Consider the following 22,529-nt stretch of genomic DNA (forward strand, 5'->3'; position numbering starts at 1 on the left):
TAAGGGGCCTGTAGGAGGCAACTAATCAATGGTTCTCTCTCATCGATATTTCTCTCTCTCTCTCTCTCTCAAATCAATTTTAAAAAATCTAAAATTATGCTCAGGGGACAGAGAATTTGTCAAAATAAGTTACTTGATTTTTTTTTATTTAATGTGATATGCTCAAAGAAGTTTAAGTTACATTTAATTTGCATTTTTCTAGCATTAGGAAAAGGGTCGAGAAGCTCTGGGTCTGTAGGTAGAGATACAGTCACAGTTCTAAGAAAGGAAGCATTTCCTTAGCATTGTAAAATGTTAGGAAAAAAGTAAGGCAAAGAATAATCAGTTTCACCTTCCAGAAAAGGACAAAGAAGAGTGACTTATTAAACAGCATTTTGTTAGGTCACGTGGGCGAGTCACTAAGCTAAGCACACTATGTACATTATTCGTTTAAGTAGAAGAGCTATTCTTTAAATCCTATTATACTTACAGACAGATTATTTGTTGTTTGGAGTGATTTAAAGAAAAGTAGTTGTGATAATGGACATTTTTGTAACCTACTAGAGGCCTGGTGCACAAAATTCATGCACTTGGGAGGGGTGACCTGCATCCTCTCACAGTCCAGGAGCCCTTGGGGGATGTCCCACTGATGGCTTGGGCCCGCTCCCACCTAAGCTGTCAGTCGGACATCCTTAGTGCTGCCACAGAGGCAGGAGAAGTTCCCGCCACCACCACTGTGCTCACCAGCCCTGAGGCTGGCTTCTGGCTGAGCAGCGCTCCCCCTGTGGGAGTGCACTGACCACCAGGTGGTAGCTCCTGAATTGAGCATCTGCCCCCTGGCAGTCAGTGTGTCTCATAGTGACATTCTGCCGTCTGGCTGAAACTGGCTCTCCAACATCCCCTGAGGGGTCCCAGATTGCAAGAGGGTGCAGGCCAGGGCATCGACCCCACTGGTGCACGGTCAGGGCCAGGGAGGGACACGGGAGGTTGGCCAGCCGGGGAGGGACTGTGGGAGGGCTCCAGGGCGTGTCCTGCCCGTCACACTCAGTCCCAATTGGCTGGACCCCAGCAGCAAGCTAACCTACCAGTTGAAGTGCCTGCCCCCTGGTGGTCAGTGCACATCATAGCACATAATGATATGTTAAAGCAGTTGAGCAGCCTTAACATATCATTAGCATATTACGCTTAGATTGGTTGAACGGCTGGCTGACCGGATGACGGGACACTTAGCATATTAGGCTTTTATTATATAGGATCTATATGCACACTACACACGCTCTTTCCCTGTTCTTCCTTCCTCTGCCTCATCCTCCCTTGTTCCAGTTTTTTTGTTCCTTTTAAAAATACTCCTGTGCTCATTACCCAGTGAGATTCATGAAAATGTTAGCATGTAAATGAAGAGCCGGGATCCCTTGTGTTCTGTGGAGAGATCATTCCCCTGCATCCGGTTTCTATTGAACATCTGTCTTCTTCCTGAGCTTCTGTTGCACATTATTCTTAAATACATACAAAGAGCATTTTTCTGAAATTATGATAGCAGGACTGTCAAAAGCAATCCATTTCCCACTCATATTTAGTGAAGCAAAGCAAAATAAAACTTCATATGCCTGGTTTCAAGTATGTAGATGATCTGATATTGTATACATGGGTTGCTTTCCACATTTGATTCACCTTGGTTGGTTTTATGATGCTGTCACCCAGGTGCCAATTAGTACACTGGACATCTGCCAAGAAGGAGCTGAAATAAAGCCACCGTCTCGTTTTCTTGGCACCAAGGTCACTGCTAAGCTATATTTAACATGGTGTGCGAGGCCAAAGACATTGTTTAGTTCAGGAGCTGTATTATATACAGGAGCCTTACAATAAAGAGATAATGTGCAGGCTTTTTTTTTTTATTCTTTTCCACTCAGCTTGCAAAAGAAAGAAAGTGAAAACCTATTAAAGGTATTTCAGAATTATAGCTTACCACTACTAGCATACAAAATGTACATTATAGATTTTTCCAGCATCATAAAACCCATCGTTCATATACAAAAGCTGCTATATCACTCTCTGGTATTTCTTATATTCAGTGAAATGATGACGATCACATCATCTGGAAGGGAGGTGTGTGCTCACTTGGCAGAAATGGGGGTTTAGATCTCCAAGTTTCATCATTACTAGCATTGGAGTTGTTTAGTGCATAGTATTGGGCATTAACATTATCAGCATTATTGGAAGTTAATAATTGATTCCTGGCCAAAATTCATGAAGAGAGGGATATGGGAGACATGGCTAAGCTACCTGAAATGGGTGCTGTCTTATATTTAACAGGATCCCCTCACCCACTAGTTCACTCTCTTCTTTACGAATCAGTCATTTTAATTACTTTTATTTTAAATAAGGGAGAAGTGTAAAGTTCTGGCAGAAGGGCACATATTGGTGGAAAAGGACACTGAATATGCAAGAAGCTGACTGATTTTTCATCTTTAATAGAAGCAAAATGAATAGAAAGTTAAACCTGATTTGCATGAAATTTTGCTTGCTCAGACGTCTTGCTATGAAATAAGTACTCTCAGTCTTGAGGAAAACCTGAGTTCCCATATTGGATTTTCAAATTACCACTGTGTTCCTTCAGAGTTATTAATATATTCCTAGTGTTAATATATTTCTAGGTTCTAAGAAAAAAAGCCCCACTGTGGCCAACTTATCATTTGGCATTTCGGTAGCTGCCAACTTACAAATGGATAGCCAAATAAATCTAGTTTATTTTCTTTAAAAATTTACATCTATCTCAATTTCCAATATATTTTCTCATTCGACTCATTTTATAAAACCTAAGTAGACATATTTAAATGAATTTGATTAAAAGAAATATTATCTTGATATTTATCAAGGATCCTGCACTTTATACTCTTTTTGAAATTGATTTCCTGGATGATTTCAACATTATATATTTTTCTCTTTTCTATTAGCTCATGTGTAAATCAATTCCTGTCTGACACATAATTACCAGCCAAGGTGTACATGTGTGGATATGTATGAGGGTCTGTGTGCATTTCTATGATGTGTATATCCATATATGTTTGTGTGTGTGCATGTTAGCATTGTATTTACCCACAATGTCCCTGATTTCATTAGGATTAGAAATTTGAGATCTTATATTTATTAATTTTCCCCACTAGATGACACACTACTTATGAACAAGAATTGTGACTTAATCATCTTTGTATCCATGGCTCTTAACAAGTGTGGTGCCTGACATGTAGTATTGCCCAGATGAACTCATCTAAAAAATGATGCCTTGTCGGTACTCTCCTTTTTTAAAAATATATTTTATTAATTTTTTACAGAGAGGAAGGGAGAGGGATAGAGAGTTAGAAACATCAATGAGAGAGAAACATCGATCAGCTGCCTTCTACATGCCCCCTACTGGGGATGTGCCCGCAACCAAGGTACATGCCCTTGACCGGAATCAAACTTGGGACCCTTGAGTCTGCAGGCTGACGCTCTATCCACTGAACCAAACCTGTTAGGGCTACTCTCTCTATCTTGAGCATCTTCTAATAATGGGACAGTTATTTGCAAACAATAATCCTGGGAAAAGATGGCAATATAAGGAAGAACTAAGCAAGGCTTAGGGAAATGGGACAAAGGAGAATGCTCTTGTCAGGGTAAGGGAGCTTCTCAGAGTATGGACATAGTCTGGAGGAAGTCCAAAGCCTGTGGCAGTCATCTCAACCCAAGACAGCTTCCCTGTAGAGGCAAGGTCTTCAACAACACTGAACTCCACATGAGCATAGAGTTCTTTCCGGTCTGCAACACCACCTTCACTTTGAGACTACTGATCAAAACACAGTTCAAGTTCTCCTGCTTGCAGAACCTTCTTCCTGATAACATGTTAGTCTTTATTCCTTTCTTAATAACTAACACCCTTTATTCTCTGTAGCATAAAGGATTGCACCTGTGTTCAGTTCATACTTTATAATTTTCTTAATTCATGCTTAATAAGATCATAATGTCCCAGTGGGAAGAACATGCCATGAATTTCCTTTTATATTCCTCACAGTGCCTTGGCAGTACAATTACATAAAGTTTAAGTAGGTGTGGTATTAAACTAATTGTAGGTTTATTATGTTTTTCCTTTGCACTGAAGTTGCTATGTATCTAGGCTTTTAGAAATAAAGAGAATGTTGTGATTGAAAGGGTGCAAAATGCATCTCCTATCTAAACTTAATTGTATTAATTACAGTCCCAACTGAAAAAGGCAGCACACTCAAATTAGGATAATTTGAAGAAGGTTTCTATACAAATGTATCACTTAGAAAAGTGTGGGTGAGGTGTAGGGGGATTACAAACAATAGTGGAATAACCTGGGCCTAATCATAATGAAGGAGCTTTTCCAGGCTGCTGTCTAAGGGACAATGACAGAGTAGGACTCAGAAGAAGAGTGCCATTGAGAACAGTCTTCTGGGGAGGGAACTGGTTTCTGATCAAGATACAGAGCCAACCCAGGGCAACTCCAGAGCTAGGACCCAGGGATACAAATACCTGATGTCATGTTTCTTCCTCCTTGCTATCTCCTGCCATGGCTGCCTATTGGCCAAACCCTGTGAAAAGCTATAGGGATGGGAGCCCACTACTATCATCTGTACAAATTAGTCTCTGTGGCAGGGAGCTCGGTGGAAAAGTACAGAGAGCGTATTTGAAAGGGTATATGGAAGATAATCTGGCACATTATCTCTTACTGGAACCTAACCTGATATGTGAAATTTGGTGCCACTAAGGGTGTTATTTTCTTTTAAAAATCAGTAATAAACACATATATTTTAATTCAGTAAGTCAAATGCCTATATTATGCCACTCCACTTGAATTATAAAATAATGTGATATGTGCTATACTAGAGATAGGTGCCAAGTGCTGTGGGTGACGGGTGGGGGCAACTTTACTTGGAGAGTCAGCAAGGTTTCTCATTTGGGTGAGATCATTAAAGATCTCAGTGAAGAAAGGAAGAAGGAAATGCTATGAAGTGAGTACGGGTGGATTATAACAAAGCATAGCATGCCCCTGAAGAAACCAAGAGTAATGGGGAGGTTGGACTTTGGAGGTCAAACTGAAACCTGTATAAACCACAACTCTGCCATTTATTAGCTATGTGACTTTGAGAAATGCATAAAACCTCTCTGATGCTCAATTTTACAATCTCTAAAACAGGCAAAGTAATTCCTCACAGGTTACTTGTACTGATTAAATGAAATAATGTATACAAAGTGCCAATAGTTATGCCCTGTTGTTAGGAGCACTCTCTTTAGACTCAGAGACTGTTATTTTCAAGTTTTCATTCTAGGTTATCAAGTAATAACTTGTTCTTAGGCTGATAAACTATAGATAAAAATGGGTCAATGGGGGGACAAAAGGGGGTCATATGTAAATTCTTTCAACAATAAAGAATTATTTTAAAAAGTAAAAAAACAAACAAACACCTAATCATCAACAAAATAACTTTCCATCTTGGAGTCATAAGATAACTTTTGCCTTGGGTGGTAGGTCACTTATAATAGTCTACAAGCAATCCATCCCACTGTTTCCCTTCTATGGTTGTTCTCTGCTGACATCCAGTTTTGCTTCTGAATATTTCCCCTGTCTCCTTTGCAATATGTTGTCAACCATCAAACGGTCTTCCTACGTGAGTTTCAATATATTTTAAGTCTAGCTTGTGTGCATATTAAAGAACAATAATTGTCATATAATTCTTCAATCTCCATTCATTTATTCAAGAAAGATCTTTCAACAACTATTATAACTAGTTCCTTCACATTTTCTGAATAGGGTCATATCTAAGATATTGAGTTTGCTAACTATGAGGTGTTTATAGATTCTACTGAAGAGAAACCCAGTGACCTTGATTTAATCTTGCTTTCGACTACAAAACATTCTTCTTCCATGGCTTTATATGCCTTTTCTTTTTCTATCTTGGTAAATCTGTATGCACATGTGTGTGCCTATCCACTTATTTTATGCCTTTGCTTCCAACCCCCACCTTTCAACAAAAAAGATCAGGAAAGATAACATGTATCTATTACCTCTTTGGTGGCTTTCTTAAATTATATTTGAAAAAGAATGCCATTATTTCTCATTGGATGCTTTTAGGAATATGGCTTCTGTTTAACAGTATGCCCATCCATCTGCCAATCTGTATTCAGAGTTTAGCCAGATTTAGCTTGATAATTATCTATGAATCAGACTACATGCCCCAAACAGCAGCTGGTTTACCAACTTCTAATGCTACTGCATAGACTTGTGGGTATTCATTAAATGTTAATTAATAATGGTATACTGAGTTGAATTAACTTGTGGAGTCTGGCTGATTACTCTTTAATTTAAAATTATGAGTTACACAGCATCAATCTATCAGCAGGCAGGATCTAATTTTAATTTACTTCATGTGTCTAGAAAAATTGCTGGGCTTTAGGAAGTTAGAGAAGTGGATATTTGTACTAGATTTGAAAGATATTACATAAAAAATGATACAATATAAAAGGTCTGACAGCTTTTTCTAGGAGCTTCTCCTTGCCTTTGTTTCCTCTCAGGTAATGTAATGAGTATTTACCCACTTGTTATAGCCAAACTGTTAGATTTCATCATTTTTTTATAAATTAAAAAATGTACTTCTATTATTTGGATTACACACACACACACACACACACACACACACACACACACATACCCCACTTGGTTTTAAGCCATCCTTTTACCAAGTGATTTGCATCGATGCAATTCGACATCCTCATTTAATAATAATGTTTCTATCTGACTTAGCAACCCTAAATGCATGGCTATTAAATTGTATATGCATATGTGTTTATTTGAAAAGAAATCATCCTAAAATGTGTTCATAACAGCAATTTGATAATTAAAAAGAGAAAGTCTACTTAGTCCTTCTGACAGTGTTAACCTTTCTAACTTAATATACAAGGGCTTGGATTAAAAAGCAGATATGGAGTATTATTCTTTATAGGAACTTCTTGTGAACAACATGTGACCTTGTGGCCCTGACTCCTCTTGTAGGTTCTTGGAATTATTTGTAAATAGAATGAGACAATTAAGTTTTCCTTCTCCAGTGAATAATCCCCATAAGTATACAACATTCTATAATACTTCTCATCTTACATACCATTGTCCCCTAACTCCAGACATAGGTTAAGGAATTGGCAGAATGAACATAGAGACTCTTTTCAACACTGATTGAGGAAATGGCTACACTTGAGGAAATCACAGAATTAGTGTGTAATGTGTTTATATCAAGCAAATTAGGGAAATTCACAAGTATCCTTTTTAGTGGAATTAAAAATATTCCTGAAACAGCAATGCTTTTGAAAGTGTTGGGGTTTTGACACATTGTACAATTGTGTGCTCGGTGAAGCAGTGCACTTTTACCTGAAGGGCTGAGTTCAAATTTCAGACCCGTAAGACAAATTTTATGTCTAACCCTCCCAAACATGCACACTAGAGCTCACAACACCCAGAAAATCATGAACTGTGAGAGTTAAAGTACAATGGACAGTGAAGTGTTCTAATTGCCAAGTTAATTTTAATTGCTTAAGAGAACAACATTCAAACTGAATCAAAGACTTTTCCAAAATTTTATATTATTAGAATAATTACTAGTTGCCATTTCTTGGTTGGGATAATTTAATTACAATCAATCATAGTATTTTATTTTAAATTTTAGGTTCTTTTGTATATACCAAGACATTCTATAAAACTGCTGCTGTGTAAAGTTAGATAATTAACACTGTGACAAATAAAACTAATATTGTATAATAATATCGTCCCAATTAAATTAAGTTGCCAAAAATCTCCTATTGCACAAATATTAAAAATTGTGTCCAAATTAATATAAAAAAATTTAGTTTTGAAAAATGATTTATGAATGTAACACCATTCCTTATTTTGCCCCCAGGCAGACCTGTGAAGAAACTAGCTGCTCAGTACTAGTTCTTTTGTTTTCAATATCTCCTAGATGTTTTACATATTTTTAACAAACTGTTAACAAACTTTTGGCAGAAATCAATTATGTTAATTGCCAGATTTTACTAAAGATTCCGAAGAGCATGAGGGATTGTGAGCATAGCTTTATTAAAGAAATGTGAATGAATCTTTACACCTCATCTCTTCTACATGTTTTTCCTCTCCAGTGAATAATTCATAAGCATATAACATTCTGTGATATTTCTCATCTTAAACACCTTTGTCCCCATGACTCTGAGAGCCATCCACTGCTTCTCTCTACATTAAAATGCCTAGAGGGGTTGTTGATATTGGCTCTTTCTGTTTTCTGTGTTAGTCTGGTCAGTCTTTCAAGGTCACCAATAATCTCCATGTTGCCTAATCCAATAATCTCTGTTTCCCTAATCTAGTAGTCGGTACTCACTTTATTTAACCTCTCCACAGCATTTGACTCACCTGATCACCTTCTTCACCCAGCCTTTCTCGTTTCTCTTCCTACCTTTCTGGCTGCATCTTCTCAACTTATTTTGCTGATTCCTCTTCTTCTCAGTCTATAAATGTTGGAGTTCACTTGAACTTTATCTTGCTACAGTATTCCCAAAAGACCCCATCCAAGTTCATGTTTTAAAATACCATCACCTTGATGACTGTATCTGCCATCCAGACCTCACTTCTAAACTCCAACCTTTGTTTTGTTCACTGCTATATCCTGAGAAGCTAGAATAATAACTGGCACGATACAGGTGCTCAGTAAATATGTGTGGGATAAATGAATGAATGCTCTGCTTTACATCCCGGGGTTATTGTAAAAAACCAAATGAATAAAGGAATATAAAAGTAATTTGTAAAATGTAAATCACCCTGCAGTGTCAACTGATATGATCACTAATCTTACAAGTTTGTACTATTCAAAAACAATAAGAGGAGTGGGATACTAGGAGATTTTTAAAATGGATTTCAGCATTCTAATCTAGATCTTCAAGAGTGGCATGTCTCCCCAAATTTAGTGTTCTATTTCACTCATCAAACTCTGGGTGTCAGGGGAAGACGTATATTGACACTGTATTTAAATACAAAAAGAAATGCTCTAATGTTTGCTCTGATTAAGTATGGTATCTTTAATGCATGAGGCCCACAAATTTGCTAGACTCCATAATCCCAACTTGAATGACATGTCCTTGCAAAACTAGTTGCAGAGTGTTAATCATTTACAATGCAAATAAGCAATTAGATAAGTTATATGATCCCTAGATTTAAAAGTTAGTACTTTCTGGCTGGCTATGACTGAAAGAATAAAACATGGATACAAGCTAATAGGATGAATGTAGCTGAAATACATGGATTCTAAAATGTATAGCCTCTGCCTACTAGAGCAAATTCTCTTACAATGGTGGTTCTCAAACTTTATGCTTGCATCAGAATCCTATAGCAGGCATTTTAAAGAACAGATTGCTGGGTCTCACCACCAGTTTGTGAATTGGTTGGTTTGGGCTTGGGCCCAAGCATTTGTAGTTTTAACAAGTTCTCAGATGCTTCCTATCTTCCTAGACATGTAGACTAGAGTTGCATCACACTTTGAGAAACACTGCAATAGGGGGTTTACTGGCATAGTCATGGGAAGTATAAATTTCAATATATCAAAAAATAACCCCAAATTTTCTAATATTTCTCATTATTTAAGTCATCATTTGTAGTAAGGTACCTCCTCATAGAAAAAATGCTTTTGATTTTTGATTTGTCCAAGTCAGCAAACTCTGCCTCGTTTCTTTAACTATGGATGGTATTCCATTTATTACAAGTTGTAAATTATTGCATTGGGACTTGCTTTCCCTTGGGACACCAGTCTGTATCATCTTTGTTGGACTAAACTGATCTGACTCTACAGGTAACTTATTCTACCTGTCTGACTTCTATAGCAATCAGATAAAATTTTGAATTCATTGATCTCCCAAACTAAGCCAAGATCAATTAGAAGAGGACTTAAATTCTAGATACCTTTGCTCTGCCAAGAAAATGTTTTTCTTTTATTTCTTAGGAATTTTTTTTAATATATTTTATTGATTTTTTACAAAGAGGAAGGGAGAAGGAGAAGGATAGAGAGTTAGAAACATCAATGAGAGAGAAACATCGATTCAGCTGCCTCCTGTACACCCCCTACTTGGGATGTGCTTGCAACCAAGGTACATGCCCTTGACCGGAATCGAACCTGGGACCCTTCAGTCCGCAGGCCAACGCTCTATCCACTAAGCCAAACCGGTCAGGGCTATTTCTTGGGAATTTTAATCATAATTTAATAAGATGCTGAAAAGAAAGTGACTAGATTCTGAATCTCTGATATAAGTGAAAATCAAAATATATTGTAGTACTTAAATTGAGATCTTATTGATGGCCCAGTGCAATATGGAAAACAAATACCTAAGATGTAATAAATTATATCATCTTTATAGTAATTGTGATCTGCCAAATAGTTTTTTTGAAAGAATAAGTCCAAGAAATGTGAAAAATTATTGGAAATATAAACTACTAGAGGCCCGGTGCATGAAAATGCATGCACTCACGTGGGGGGAGGGGCCCTCAGCCCAGCCTGCACCCTCTTGCAGTCCAGGAGCCCTCAGGGGATGTCCACCTGCTGGCTTAGGCCTGCTCCCCGGGGAATTGGGCCTAAGCTGGCAGTCAGACATCCTTCTGGCAGCCCGGGAGCCCTGCAGGGAGCGGGCCTAAGCTGTTAGTCGGACATCCTTAGCATGGCCGTGGAGGCAGGAGAGGCTCCCGCCACTTCCGCTGCACTGGCCAGCCATGAGCCAGCTTCTGGCTGAGCAGCACTCCCCCTGTGGAAGCACACTGTCTACTAAGGGGCAGCTCCTGCATTGAGCATCTGGCCCCAGGTGGTCAGCATGCACCCTAGCGAACAGTCGTTCCCAGTCTTTCTGCCGTTAGGGTCAATTTGCATATTACCCTTTTATTTTACAGGATTCTATCAAGGTCTTAAAGATTTTGTTAATCACTTATAAGTAAGTATATCACAATTATGCTTTTAAAAACATGACCAATATGAAAATCAATATTTACTTTAAAAATAAATAATAATTACTTTCCTATAAAAGGGTTTTTCTTTACAAATATATTCAGAATATTTGCCCAAAGGTAAGCTATCTTCCTGCATTTTAAAGACTTAAATGACAAATATTTAATATATTAAAAATGTAGGGGGTTAACATTATTATGCATGTCAATAATAATCTGAGCAGAGCATTCTATGTTCCAAGTGCTATTCAATGTATTTTGTGGTAATTTTTCACAATAAAGCTATGAGACAGGTGTTGTTGTTACCCTCAATTAAAGATGAGGGGTCTCACAGCTAGTCAATGACTAATTTGACTAATTTGAACTTGAAGAATCTGGTTTCATTGTTCCAATTTAGTAATTTTTCAGTATTTCTTTATAAGCACGTATATATGATCCAGGAAGCACTTTTGCTCACATCTTTGGATTTTTTTATAGTGAAGTTTGAGGTAAGGCAATCAGAAATAACTAGTATAGTATAGAATTTTTAGTTCAGTGCTTTCTCTGTCTGTAGACAACTAGATAGATTTCCAAAAACAAAATTATTTCTAAATTTAATTATTAGAAATCTATCATAATTAATAAGTGCTCATCAATCTATAACTGGTTAACAAGTGTGCATTTATATATATGTATAAATGTAACATTTATATAGCTATTTTCACCTTAAACATAAGTTAGCTATATATTATAGTATGATTTCTTCTTACAAAGATATTATGAACTACTATGGGGTTATAAGAAATCTGTAAAACAGTATTATAAAGTACACATGAAATTAAAATGTAGCATTAATTTTATTATAATGCAAAATAATATTTAGTAATCTGTTTAGTGTGTGGTACTGACTACAAAATACAAACAGAATGATTATTAATGCCACTGGGCTCTTAATTCTCATATTCTAGTTTAGGGATTTTAAAATATTCAGAAATCTAATTTTAGAGTAATGCAACTTTTCTGCTTTGAATGAACTGGATTACACTGAAATTTTGCCCTTCTGATATTTTTGAAATTAACCTTTGAGGAAGACATACTTGGAAAAATTTTAATTAGGAAAACACACCAACATTCTTAATTTTCAAATAACAATATCTCTATAATACCCAAAACAATATGAAAAAACTAAATATGATATTGAATGTGACACCCATTTTTCTCTGCCCTTATTTTATAACTTATGTGCTGTTTTATTATTTTGATTGTTATTATTTATTAAGAAGTGATACTATCCATAGAAGCTTATAATTTCATGTAACTGATTGTTTTCCAAGTATCAGTTTCCATAAAAGGAAAGTTGTATTTTTCCATCTCAGTAATTTTCCACTGATATTCTTCAGAATTTACTTTATATCTTGCAATTTATCATTAGAGTTCTACTACCAATAAAGACCTAAACTAAGTTTTGAGAAAAGTAATGCTTAAATTAAAAAAAAAAGACTTTGCAGTTGTATGAGTGAAATTTAATAACCCAACTTAGAACATTAAAATATTTTTCTCTTAACTATAATAAAACAGAGTATAATAGGTCTGGTTTAACCTGATTTGTACCTGGGAATGAGGAAACAGTTCACCCTTGAAATTATTAACAGTATCAGAGGTATTCGCTGAAAGGTCCTCAGGTCTGTTCATGAACTGTTTGGAAACGAACCCAAATGCTTATGACCACAGTTTCCCTTGAGCAAGTTGTTTTAAAATTCAAATACAAACAAATAATTCTCTGTATCTCTTTAAAGGTTTGTTTACTCGAGATGACACACATATAAATACATCACTTCTAAGTAATTGTCTGGCTTTTTAGTTCATAATTTTGACAATTTACAATAATTATTTTCATAGAAAAAAAAGAACAAAACTGTTTTGGTGACTATTTTTTTGGAAATTTCCACACAATAAATTCAGTAAAATATTTATTTAGATTTTTTTTAAGAAAGGTAATGCACATAATAGTAGCAGCCCCCTTTGTACTGAGGAGGTCCCAGTTACCTGGTGTCTTCTGCACTTTGAGCAACACTGGTCTCTTGTCCCAAACCTTCCCTTGGGGAAATGCTCTGGGTCAGCGTGGGGGAGAGAGGGAGAAGGTTAAAGGAAAATTAGTGAGAGTTCACAGTGAGCCAGATTAGGCAACACTCAGTGAGGGTAATGATAATTATCTTCAGCTCATGTTGGCTTTTTTTATTAGTGCTTTCTTGACTATATGATTCCTATCATTTGTTCTTTTCAATAATTTTTTATGATAATAAAATAATATATGGTAGAACATCTGAAAAAACACCTGTATTATGTAACAACAAATGGGTAAATATCTGGAAAATGTAGAAAAGAACAAAAGAAGAGAAAAAAATTTTTCTAATCCTAACATTTAGAGATAACCATTGTTAACATTATTGTGTATTTCAATCTAGTATCTTATTTATCTGCTGTCTACTTATATGGAAATTGAGATAATATATATAAACTTTGTATACTTCCTTTTGTGTAATAAAAACTCATATTAACAAATATTCTTTAAAACCCTAATTTAGTGACTGCATCATAAGGAATATTATTCATACTCCTATAAACTATGAGTATGTATATGTTGGAACACCATTTCCAATACTTCTCTTAAAAATTTAAAAAAGTATTTGCATCCATGGTCCAATGTCTCAGTTGGTTGGAGGATTGTCCCATGCACCAAATGGTTACAGGTTTGATTTCTGGTCAAGGTATATACCTAGGGTTTAGGTTTGATGTTTCTCACATCGATGTTTCTCTCTCTTTCCCCTTTCTTCTCTCTCTAAAAATCAATTAAAACATATCCATGGGTGAGGAGTAAAACAAATAATAATAATAAATTATTTGCAAAGTTGTTTATCAAAAACTATTTTTAAAATATTATTTTGTAATTATTCATATAATTAATGGATATTTGTATTCCCGTTTTTAATTAACTGTGCTTTTATTTTAATGTAATTTTCTTTAGCCTGACTTTTAATATTAGATTAAACTTTTTCTTAGTCTATTAAATTCATGAAACTTTTCTTTTTTTTTAAATATATATATTTTATTGATTTTTTACAGAGAGGAAGGGAGAGGACTAGAGAGTTAGAAACACCGATGAGAGAGAAACATCGATCAGCTGCCTCCTGCACACCTCCTACTGGGGATGTGCCTGCAACCAAGGTACATGCCCTTGACTGGAATCGAACCTGGGACCCTTTAGTCCGCAGGCTGATGCTCTATCCACTGAGCCAAACCGGTTAGGGCATGAAACTTTTCTTAATCTTATTTAAATTTTTGCAAAATCAAACCTGTCAATTATTTTATTTCAGAAAATATGTTTTCTTTCTGAGAAAGAAAATTTTATATCTAATCCAAATATACAGAAGATCCCAATGAAATGTACAAATCCTTTCAATTACATACATAAACAAGTAAAATTAAATGGTGTAACCTACTTAGTTAACTTCAAATCACAAATGCTTGAAGTATTAATATTATCACCAAAACATTGCTTCCAATCTGAGTTAATATCTAAAAGTTGTATATAATTTACCAATACATTGTGTCCTTTAAAATGTGTACAATCCACTTTCATAGAAAGCAGTATTAAAAATAAAAATAAAACTACATGGGAATTTATGTTGAAGCAGAATTTAAGAATGGAGAGTGTATAATGGCTATAATATAGACATAAACACACAGGTACATACATGTATGTGGATTGAAGATGACAATGACACTCCCTCCAGGGATAAATCTCAAAGCTGCTTTTTAAAACTTTACCTTTGGAAAGAATTTGAGATTCACAATGGTTAAATGGATCATTAATCCCCATAAAGGATTAACCAAGAGTAAAACTTGATTCACATGGTTGGAAGTCAATATTGAGTTTATTCATTTATTTAACCATGTATTTAATAAGTTGTTTTTGAGCCCCTTCCATTGTGAGGTGCAGTACCAGAAGCAGTCCTTTAGAACTGAAGGGTTGTGAATTAGAACAGATAGCATCTCCAGTTAGAAATCACATATTTTTAGTACAGAATATCTAGTTTATATCTATATAAATGTCGCCAGTTGTTTTCATCGCATTCTTACCAATGAGTCTGCATTCTCACTGAGACTTGTAGAAAAAGTCTTTCTCAGTCTTTCCCCCTCTCTTGCTAATATGCTAAGGCTCGAAGCTCTATATCCATGAGTGAAATGCACAGATGGGCTGTCATACCTGTGATTGGCAGTCTAAATGAGCTTTAGGGTGAGACACACAGCACCACCCGCAGAGACAGAGAATCACATGAAAAGTCAGGGGATAATGGCCAGTTGTGCTCATCATTCTCCTTTTCTCTCTGCTTTCAGGCAGAAACACTGCAGCCCCTGTCACTCACTCTCATTACCAGGGCTGCTTCTGCCTGGGCCGGGAGTGACACAGCAGGATATTGCTGTCCAAATTGAATTGCCAACCATCCTTCTGGCAAAGAGAATAATTAAAATATTCTCACTTCAAATGGTAATTTTTTTTGGCCCAGTGCTGTCGTGTAAGTGGATCAGAATGCAAACTAAATCTATAGTTCTGTGCCATGCTAAATGAAGCACCTTTTTTTGTCATTCAGTTTTTTCTGCCGCTTTCTGTGGCATACAACCATGAATATGCATACTAATGTATGGCATAGTTACATACATATACAGGACACAATTTATGTGTATTGTTATGTATCAAAGAGAGGTAGCCTTTTAAAAATCCCTGTATATGTGTACTATTGACAAATTGTTCTCAAGCACTTACTAGACATAATATCTCTCAGTTCAAATTAAGTGTAATATGTCCTTTTAGCATTTTTAGGGATAAGAGACAGTAAAATGAGACCGAATTAATATTTACAGAATTTCTCTTTTAGCTTAACATAGTGCTGGTATTTTTACTTTATTGCATTTAATTCTCATGAAAGTTTAATATATAGGGATTATTATTTCTAAATAGAGAGTTTCCAGAAATTATATAATTTCCCAGAAGGCAAACAGCTAATATAAGATAGAATTACAATTTCAGCAGGGTTTTCTTTCTTTTTTAAAAATTTTTTACTGTGTATTGATTTGAGAGAGAGAGAGGAATAAAGAGAGAGAGATCAATTTGTTGTTCCACTTATTTATGCTTTCATTAGTTGATTCTTGTATGGGCCCTGATTGGGGATTGAACCCACAACCTTGGTGTATGGGGATGATATTCTAACCAACTGAGCTACTAGGCCAGGGCTTAGGAGGTTTTTATTTTTTTAATTCCTGAACCTATGCTTTTTCAGATTAAAGTTGTTTAAAGTGATGGTTGACCTAGCATACACCTAAAGGTATAAGAGTGTCATTGTTTCCCTAATAGTGAGATGTTCTTTAAAATATGAGATGGCTAGTCTTGTTTATTCCAGAGATCTGTAGATATTAGGAAACCTATTTGATATGTCCCTTGGTCCCTCCCCCATTTCCACCCAGTAGTATTAAAATGTAAAATGCCAATGTAGTTGTTTCTTTGGTTGGCTTAAGGTTATTTCACTTCTCTAACCTTTCACTTGTTCTATAAATTTGAAGCAGTGGTAAAATAGTTGTATTTCTCAACCTAGGGCATTTGTATAGAATTCAGAGGTCACAAACTCAAATGCCTGTCGCTTTCAGAGCTATGTGGGCAATAGACTGGATGTGAAAGAAAAGGCAGTGTTGTAAATTGGAGTCTGCAAGCTCCTCATAAAGGAATAGAGATGCATCATAATACAAACAAACAGCAGCAGTCTTAACAAAACAAAGCACTTGGACACGAATTGATTCAACTCCAGGCTGCACATTTTGCAACACTTAGTGAAAATTAAATGTTGATCAATCCACCAACCTTTTGCATGGAGGCACCACTGGGGTTTCCTACATCTCACTCTTCAGTGTGAGGCCCATAGGGGTGGGGGCACTGGTTTGGCCTTGTGACTGGCCAGCAGTGTATCTTCTCTCCTCTTTGCCCTCCTGGAGGTATGATCTCGGGGGAAGGCTTTCCTGCCAGGACAGAGTGATAGAGGGGGGCCTCGGGGTCAAAAGTTTTTCATGTGGCTCTTTTGCTTTCCTAGAACTCCCCAGCTCACCCATGAGGAGTTGGTGGCCTCGCTGTGCATGCACTTGCTTCAGACAAAATCCCAGGCTCTGCAGATCACGTTTCCATCTTTCATTTTGCTTTTGCTGTTTCTCCCTATTCAGCAGTGCAGTGTGCATAGACTGGCTGATGAGTTAAGGCAGGCCTATGGGTTGTTGCTAGGACAAAAAGGCAGGCTTTGTTTGGAGAATGGCATTTATTTTCCAGCTTTCCCCTGGAAACATAAGAGTCTTTCCTTTTTAAGCAGGTTTTTTCCCCCATGTTGAAATCATGGTAAATATTTCCAATTCATTGGGTAGAACGTAGTGCTGGCTGCCTTAGGCACCGTCTGTGTGTCAGGAACTCCCTAGATGGCTGCTGGTGGGGAATCTTCGGCTGAGCATACTCTCATGTGTGACTGTCTTCTTACAGGAGGCGATCGAGAACGGATGACAGCAAATCATGAGAGCTACCTCCTCATGGCGGGCACCCAGCATGATATGGAAGACTGGGTGAAGTCCATCCGCCGCGTCATATGGGGCCCTTTTGGAGGAGGTGAGTGTATTTTTAAGTCATGGAAAAACGGAGAAGTAGACCAAACCTGTTCATCCTTTCCTCCAGCTAATATGACTATTATCTCCTATTTTCAAAAGGATAAATGTTAAAATAAATAGTAAACTATTCTGTTATGGCTAAACCCATATCTAAGTAACTACTGGAAGTTTCATTTAGGCAGTATCATTAATAACCAACCTTCCATGAATATCTTGAATTATAAAGAGGGATTATATTTTTATATTCACTAACAATAAATAGTTATGAGACTGATACCATCAAAGTAGATTAGTTAAGAACATGTAGATATGAGGCAAAAAAAAATGACTAGTAGCTTTAGAAGAGATCCCAAACCGCCAGATGTTCAATAACATAACAAAGAAATGGCAAAGCTTTGAATGAAAATCTGATGAATATGGGGATAAAAAAAATGCTTTGTAATCAGGGAAGTGTTTGTGGATTTGATAATAAGTTTGTAAAAAAATTTTAGTTAATACAGGGTTGAGAGTTTACCATATGAAGAATAAATAAAATGGTGCTATGAATAGAACTAAAAGGAGGAAGAGAGGGTGACAGAAATGATCTTCGTCTGTCAAGGAATATAAAATAGAATAATAAGGACAGAAAAATTATTTAAACATTCAGTAAATGGAACCAATAAAATAAGAACCCCAAAATATTCATCTATATCTGACATGTGTTTCCAAGAATGTACAGACTAATTATTTTATATTGCTGTAGTTTAAACATTGTATTAAGTAATTCATATTTAGTAAAACCATTACAGTTTCCATATTTGTTTTATATTCCCTTACGTATTGTCAGCACCCTGCACTCAGAAGTGATTTTTTTCCCCCTTAACATATCAGAGGCTCCTTAGGCTGACTAACCACTTTACATTTTAGAAAAATTTCAAAAGCTTCATTTAAAAATTAAAAAGTTAGGTTCAGGTTAAACTAGTAAAGATTCATTGAAGACATATTGATATTTTGCCAGATTGGTGATACCTATCTGCCAATTGTTTGTTCTTTAGCACTATCTTCTGTTGGGGAGAACCTGGTTCCTAACCAGGATGACCCTTCACCCCAGTTTGCCTGGCAACAGCCTGGTTTACAACTGTTGTCTCAGGCTAATGATTGATAGTATTACCTTTCACTCTCACAGTGTCTCAGTTTGGGTGACAACTTATATGGCCACCCTATTCATATACTAAAATGTCTGGTGAGCGAAGCCACTATGAAAAACATTCAAAAAGGAGTATGGGGCTGAGATCCCTACCCCAGTGCCTTATCAGAGGAATCTTCACATGACCATCCATGTGAAATCCATACTTCACTACTGGCGGTTTGCTGGTACCTCCAGGGCTGTGGGTTTGTGGGGAGCCTGAGGATGTGTCTACCTTCAAAACAGGAGACCCTCTGTTATGAGATTTCTGAGTGTCTTAGTTCAGGAGAATCCTTCATATCTGCTGAAGGAGGTATTTTTGTTGAGGTGAGGGATTATTTCCATCAATTGTGCTGTTTTCTCCCTTTCCTCTTCTTCTGTCTGTCCTTTTCTCAAGAAAAATGAATGCGATTCAGCAAGCTACGCCAAATCAGTGACCATAAGAGGTCCTATCAGCCCAAGAGTATCAGAAATGATCCCAATGGGACTGGGCAAAAGCTATAAATGAATCTTCAAATTTATGAACCTGGAAGGTATATTCTAGTAGATGATTGGCTTATATACTTTATTCTATGAATGCTTGATTCAACTTTACTTTTCAAGAGAGATATTTTGGCATAGAGTACTTATCACAGAAACAATGCACCAAAAAAAATAAATCTTCTGCCCTCTTTGTTTAATAGAAGAGTATCATGAGATTGCAAAGCAAACTTTTAAAGCACTCATTCAATTTGCAAGAAATCCTTTGTGATTTATCTAAACATAGGAATTTTCTAAAGTTAAGACAGAGTATAGAACTGAACTAAATATTGACAGTGATAGAAGATTCCAACTGCCACCCATATTCATGGGTCTCAAATGTTTGCATCAGTATCATCCCCCTGTGCTCATTGACTGAATTATACAGAAATATTATAAATTTGAGTTTCAAATAATAAATTTATATAACTGAAAATCCACTTATTTTACATATTAGGGCTTCACTTAACATTTAATTGAAAATAAGTTTCCCACTCAGTAAGAATATTTTAGAACCACTGTTTTAGTTCAACCCCACATTTTATGGCTTAGGTCATTAAGACCTAGGGTAGAGGACTAACTTGATAAGTGGCATTCTGGGAGTAACAGAACCAGGAAGAAAACCCAGGTCTCCTGACTTGTGAGCTTCCTCCTGCTTTTAATCCCAATAGTGTGATCTCTTACTTCTACTGTGGGAGAAAAAAAAAACAAAAAACAACCCAACAACAAAAACACAATTACAAGTCCATGCCTCATTGATAGTATATTCTTCATTATATTAAAAGCAAAAGTTTTTTTTTTAAGTGATGATTCGAATGAATAGAGTTTTTCAAGTCCTTCAAAAATACCTGAATTGACACCATCAAGAAAATGAAAAAAGCCCTAGCCGGTTTGGCTCAGTAGAGTGTCAACCTGCAGACTGAAGAGTCCCAGGTTTGATTCCAGTCAAGGGCACATGCCCAGGTTGTGGGCTCGATCCCCAGTAGGGAGTGTGCAGGAGGCAGCAGATTAATGATTCTCTCTCATCATTGATGTTTCTCTCTCTCCCTCCCTCTCTGAAATCAATAAAAATATATTTTTTAAAAAGAAAATGAAAAAAGAACCCATAGAATGGGAGTATTTGCAAATTATACATTGTATCCAAAATATATAATGAACATTTATAACTCAATAATAAAGACAAATCAAGTTTTGGACCTAATTTGACTCAATTAAAAATGGACAAAGAATCTAAATAAACATTTCTCCAAGAAAAATATACGAATGATCAATAAGCACATGAAAAGATGCTCAATCCAAAGGTGGTATGCAGTTATTAATCGTCAGGGAACTGCAAGTCTAAACCACCATGGTATACCATTTCACACCCACTATGATTGCTAGAATCCAAAAGTCTGATAATAAGTATTGGCAAGGATGTGTAGAAATCAAAACCCTCCTACATTGCTGATGGACCTGTAAAATCATGCAGCTGCTTTGAAAAAGTCTGTCAATTCCTCAAATGATTCAACATAGTTACAATAGGACCCAACATTTTATTTCTCTCAGGAGAAATGAAAACATATGTCCTTCAGAAACTTGTACATGAATAGTTAGAGCAGCATTATTCCTAATAGCCAAAAAGTGAAAATACTCAAATGTTCATCAGTGGACAATAGACAATCAAAACGTACTAGCATCCATGGAATAGATTATCATTCAGCCAGAATGAGGTACTGACACTTGCTACAACATGAAGGAACCTTGAAAACACTATGATGCTAAGTGAAGGAAGCCAGGTGCAAAAGACCATATATCACATTATTTAATTCATGTTACGTATAGAACTGGGAAATCTAAGTATAGAGATAGAAAAGAGATTAGTGGTTGCCTAGGGCTGGGATGGGAGAATAAGAGGGTGGTAGAGGGAAAATAGCCAAAGATACGAGATCTTTTCTGGAGGTAATGACATTTTCTAAAATTAACTGTGATGATGGTTTCATATATCTCTGAGAGTATACTAAGAGCCATCTAATTGTGAAGTTTGAATGGGAAAATCTATGATATGTGAATGATAATTCAATAAAGCTCTTTTAAAGGGTTTTGCCATGAATACTTTACATAAGAGAATACATTTCCCCTCCTGTCTTTGTATGGAATCTATGGCCCTGTTGATCCTAAATGAAGACCTCTATGACTTCCAACCTCCTTCCCACCACTCAAAGATTGGTGTCGTCATTGATTAAATGACATTTGGAAGGTGACATGTCTCCCTGGTTTATCGATTTTTGTATACTACCTTTGGGTATATTTTAAATGTCTATTACAGAGAGGGCATTTTATTGACTGTATTGCAGTTTCACAAACTGCATTTTTAAAAAGTTAATGTTTTTCATGAGGCACCTAAGCTTATCCTTGTTCAGGTTGCATATACATGTAAAATATTCCCTTCCTTACCACTCCAATAATAGACATTTGATTAAAATAGAGGAGAAACCTGAGGAGCTTACCTAGCTTTGAATCTCTAGAAATTAAAAACTGTGAAGTGAAAATCGTAAAATGTAGAGCTTTCCTTTTTGTTAAATAAGGACAATTTAGACAACAACTAACCAGGTGGGGAAAGAGAACTAGTGGAATGGGTGAAGTAGACCTCCTCTCTGAGCAACCTAGCCTGATAACCAAGTTTGGTATTGAATGTAGATGCCTCAGCTTTGTGAGATCTGCTAGCAATTTCCCAGAAACTGTGATGGCCTGTTAGCAATGCTAACTGGCAGGCACATCGTTTCTGCCTGACAATCAAATCCCAAAGTTGGAATGTCAAAACACTGATTTAGCTATGGAAAAGTTTAGGGGGTTTATTTGTTTATTTTTGTTTTACACTGGGTTTCTTTTCAGTTGTTTTGGAAGCAGGGTATATGGAAATGCCTCACCCAGGGTCTGCGGAGTGAGATCTGCATGATTAGCCCAACTTTACTAATGAATCCAGGCGCTTCCTGTATATGTCTGTATCTTATGAAAAGAGTTGAGTCAGAGACCCATCAAGGCAGTAAAACTGCTGAATGTGAATAATCCTCGTAAGGAATCATTGGCGTGTGGGCAAGCAGGGGTTAATTAAGAGGCACTGTGTTCTGGCCTCTGACACAGACCGGCTGTGTGGTCTTGGATAAGTGACCCCCTCACCTTCAGTTTCCTCATTTG

General features: G+C 36.5%; 1 protein-coding gene across 8 annotated transcripts in view; it reads left to right on the forward strand.

Moving 5' to 3' along the window:
* ARHGAP24 (Rho GTPase activating protein 24) overlaps positions 1-22,529 on the forward strand; it is a 504,222-nt gene that overhangs the window by 422,646 nt on the left and 59,047 nt on the right. For all 8 annotated transcript variants that reach the window (XM_014452034.2, XM_014452035.2, XM_023750393.1 and 5 more), the window contains one exon: positions 17,547-17,669. In XM_014452034.2, coding sequence (XP_014307520.1) covers positions 17,547-17,669 — 123 coding nt within the window. The remainder of the gene's footprint in view (positions 1-17,546; positions 17,670-22,529) is intronic.

Source organism: Myotis lucifugus, unplaced genomic scaffold (genome assembly GCF_000147115.1).
Source record: "Myotis lucifugus unplaced genomic scaffold, Myoluc2.0 scaffold_12, whole genome shotgun sequence".
NCBI lineage: Eukaryota > Metazoa > Chordata > Mammalia > Chiroptera > Vespertilionidae > Myotis > Myotis lucifugus.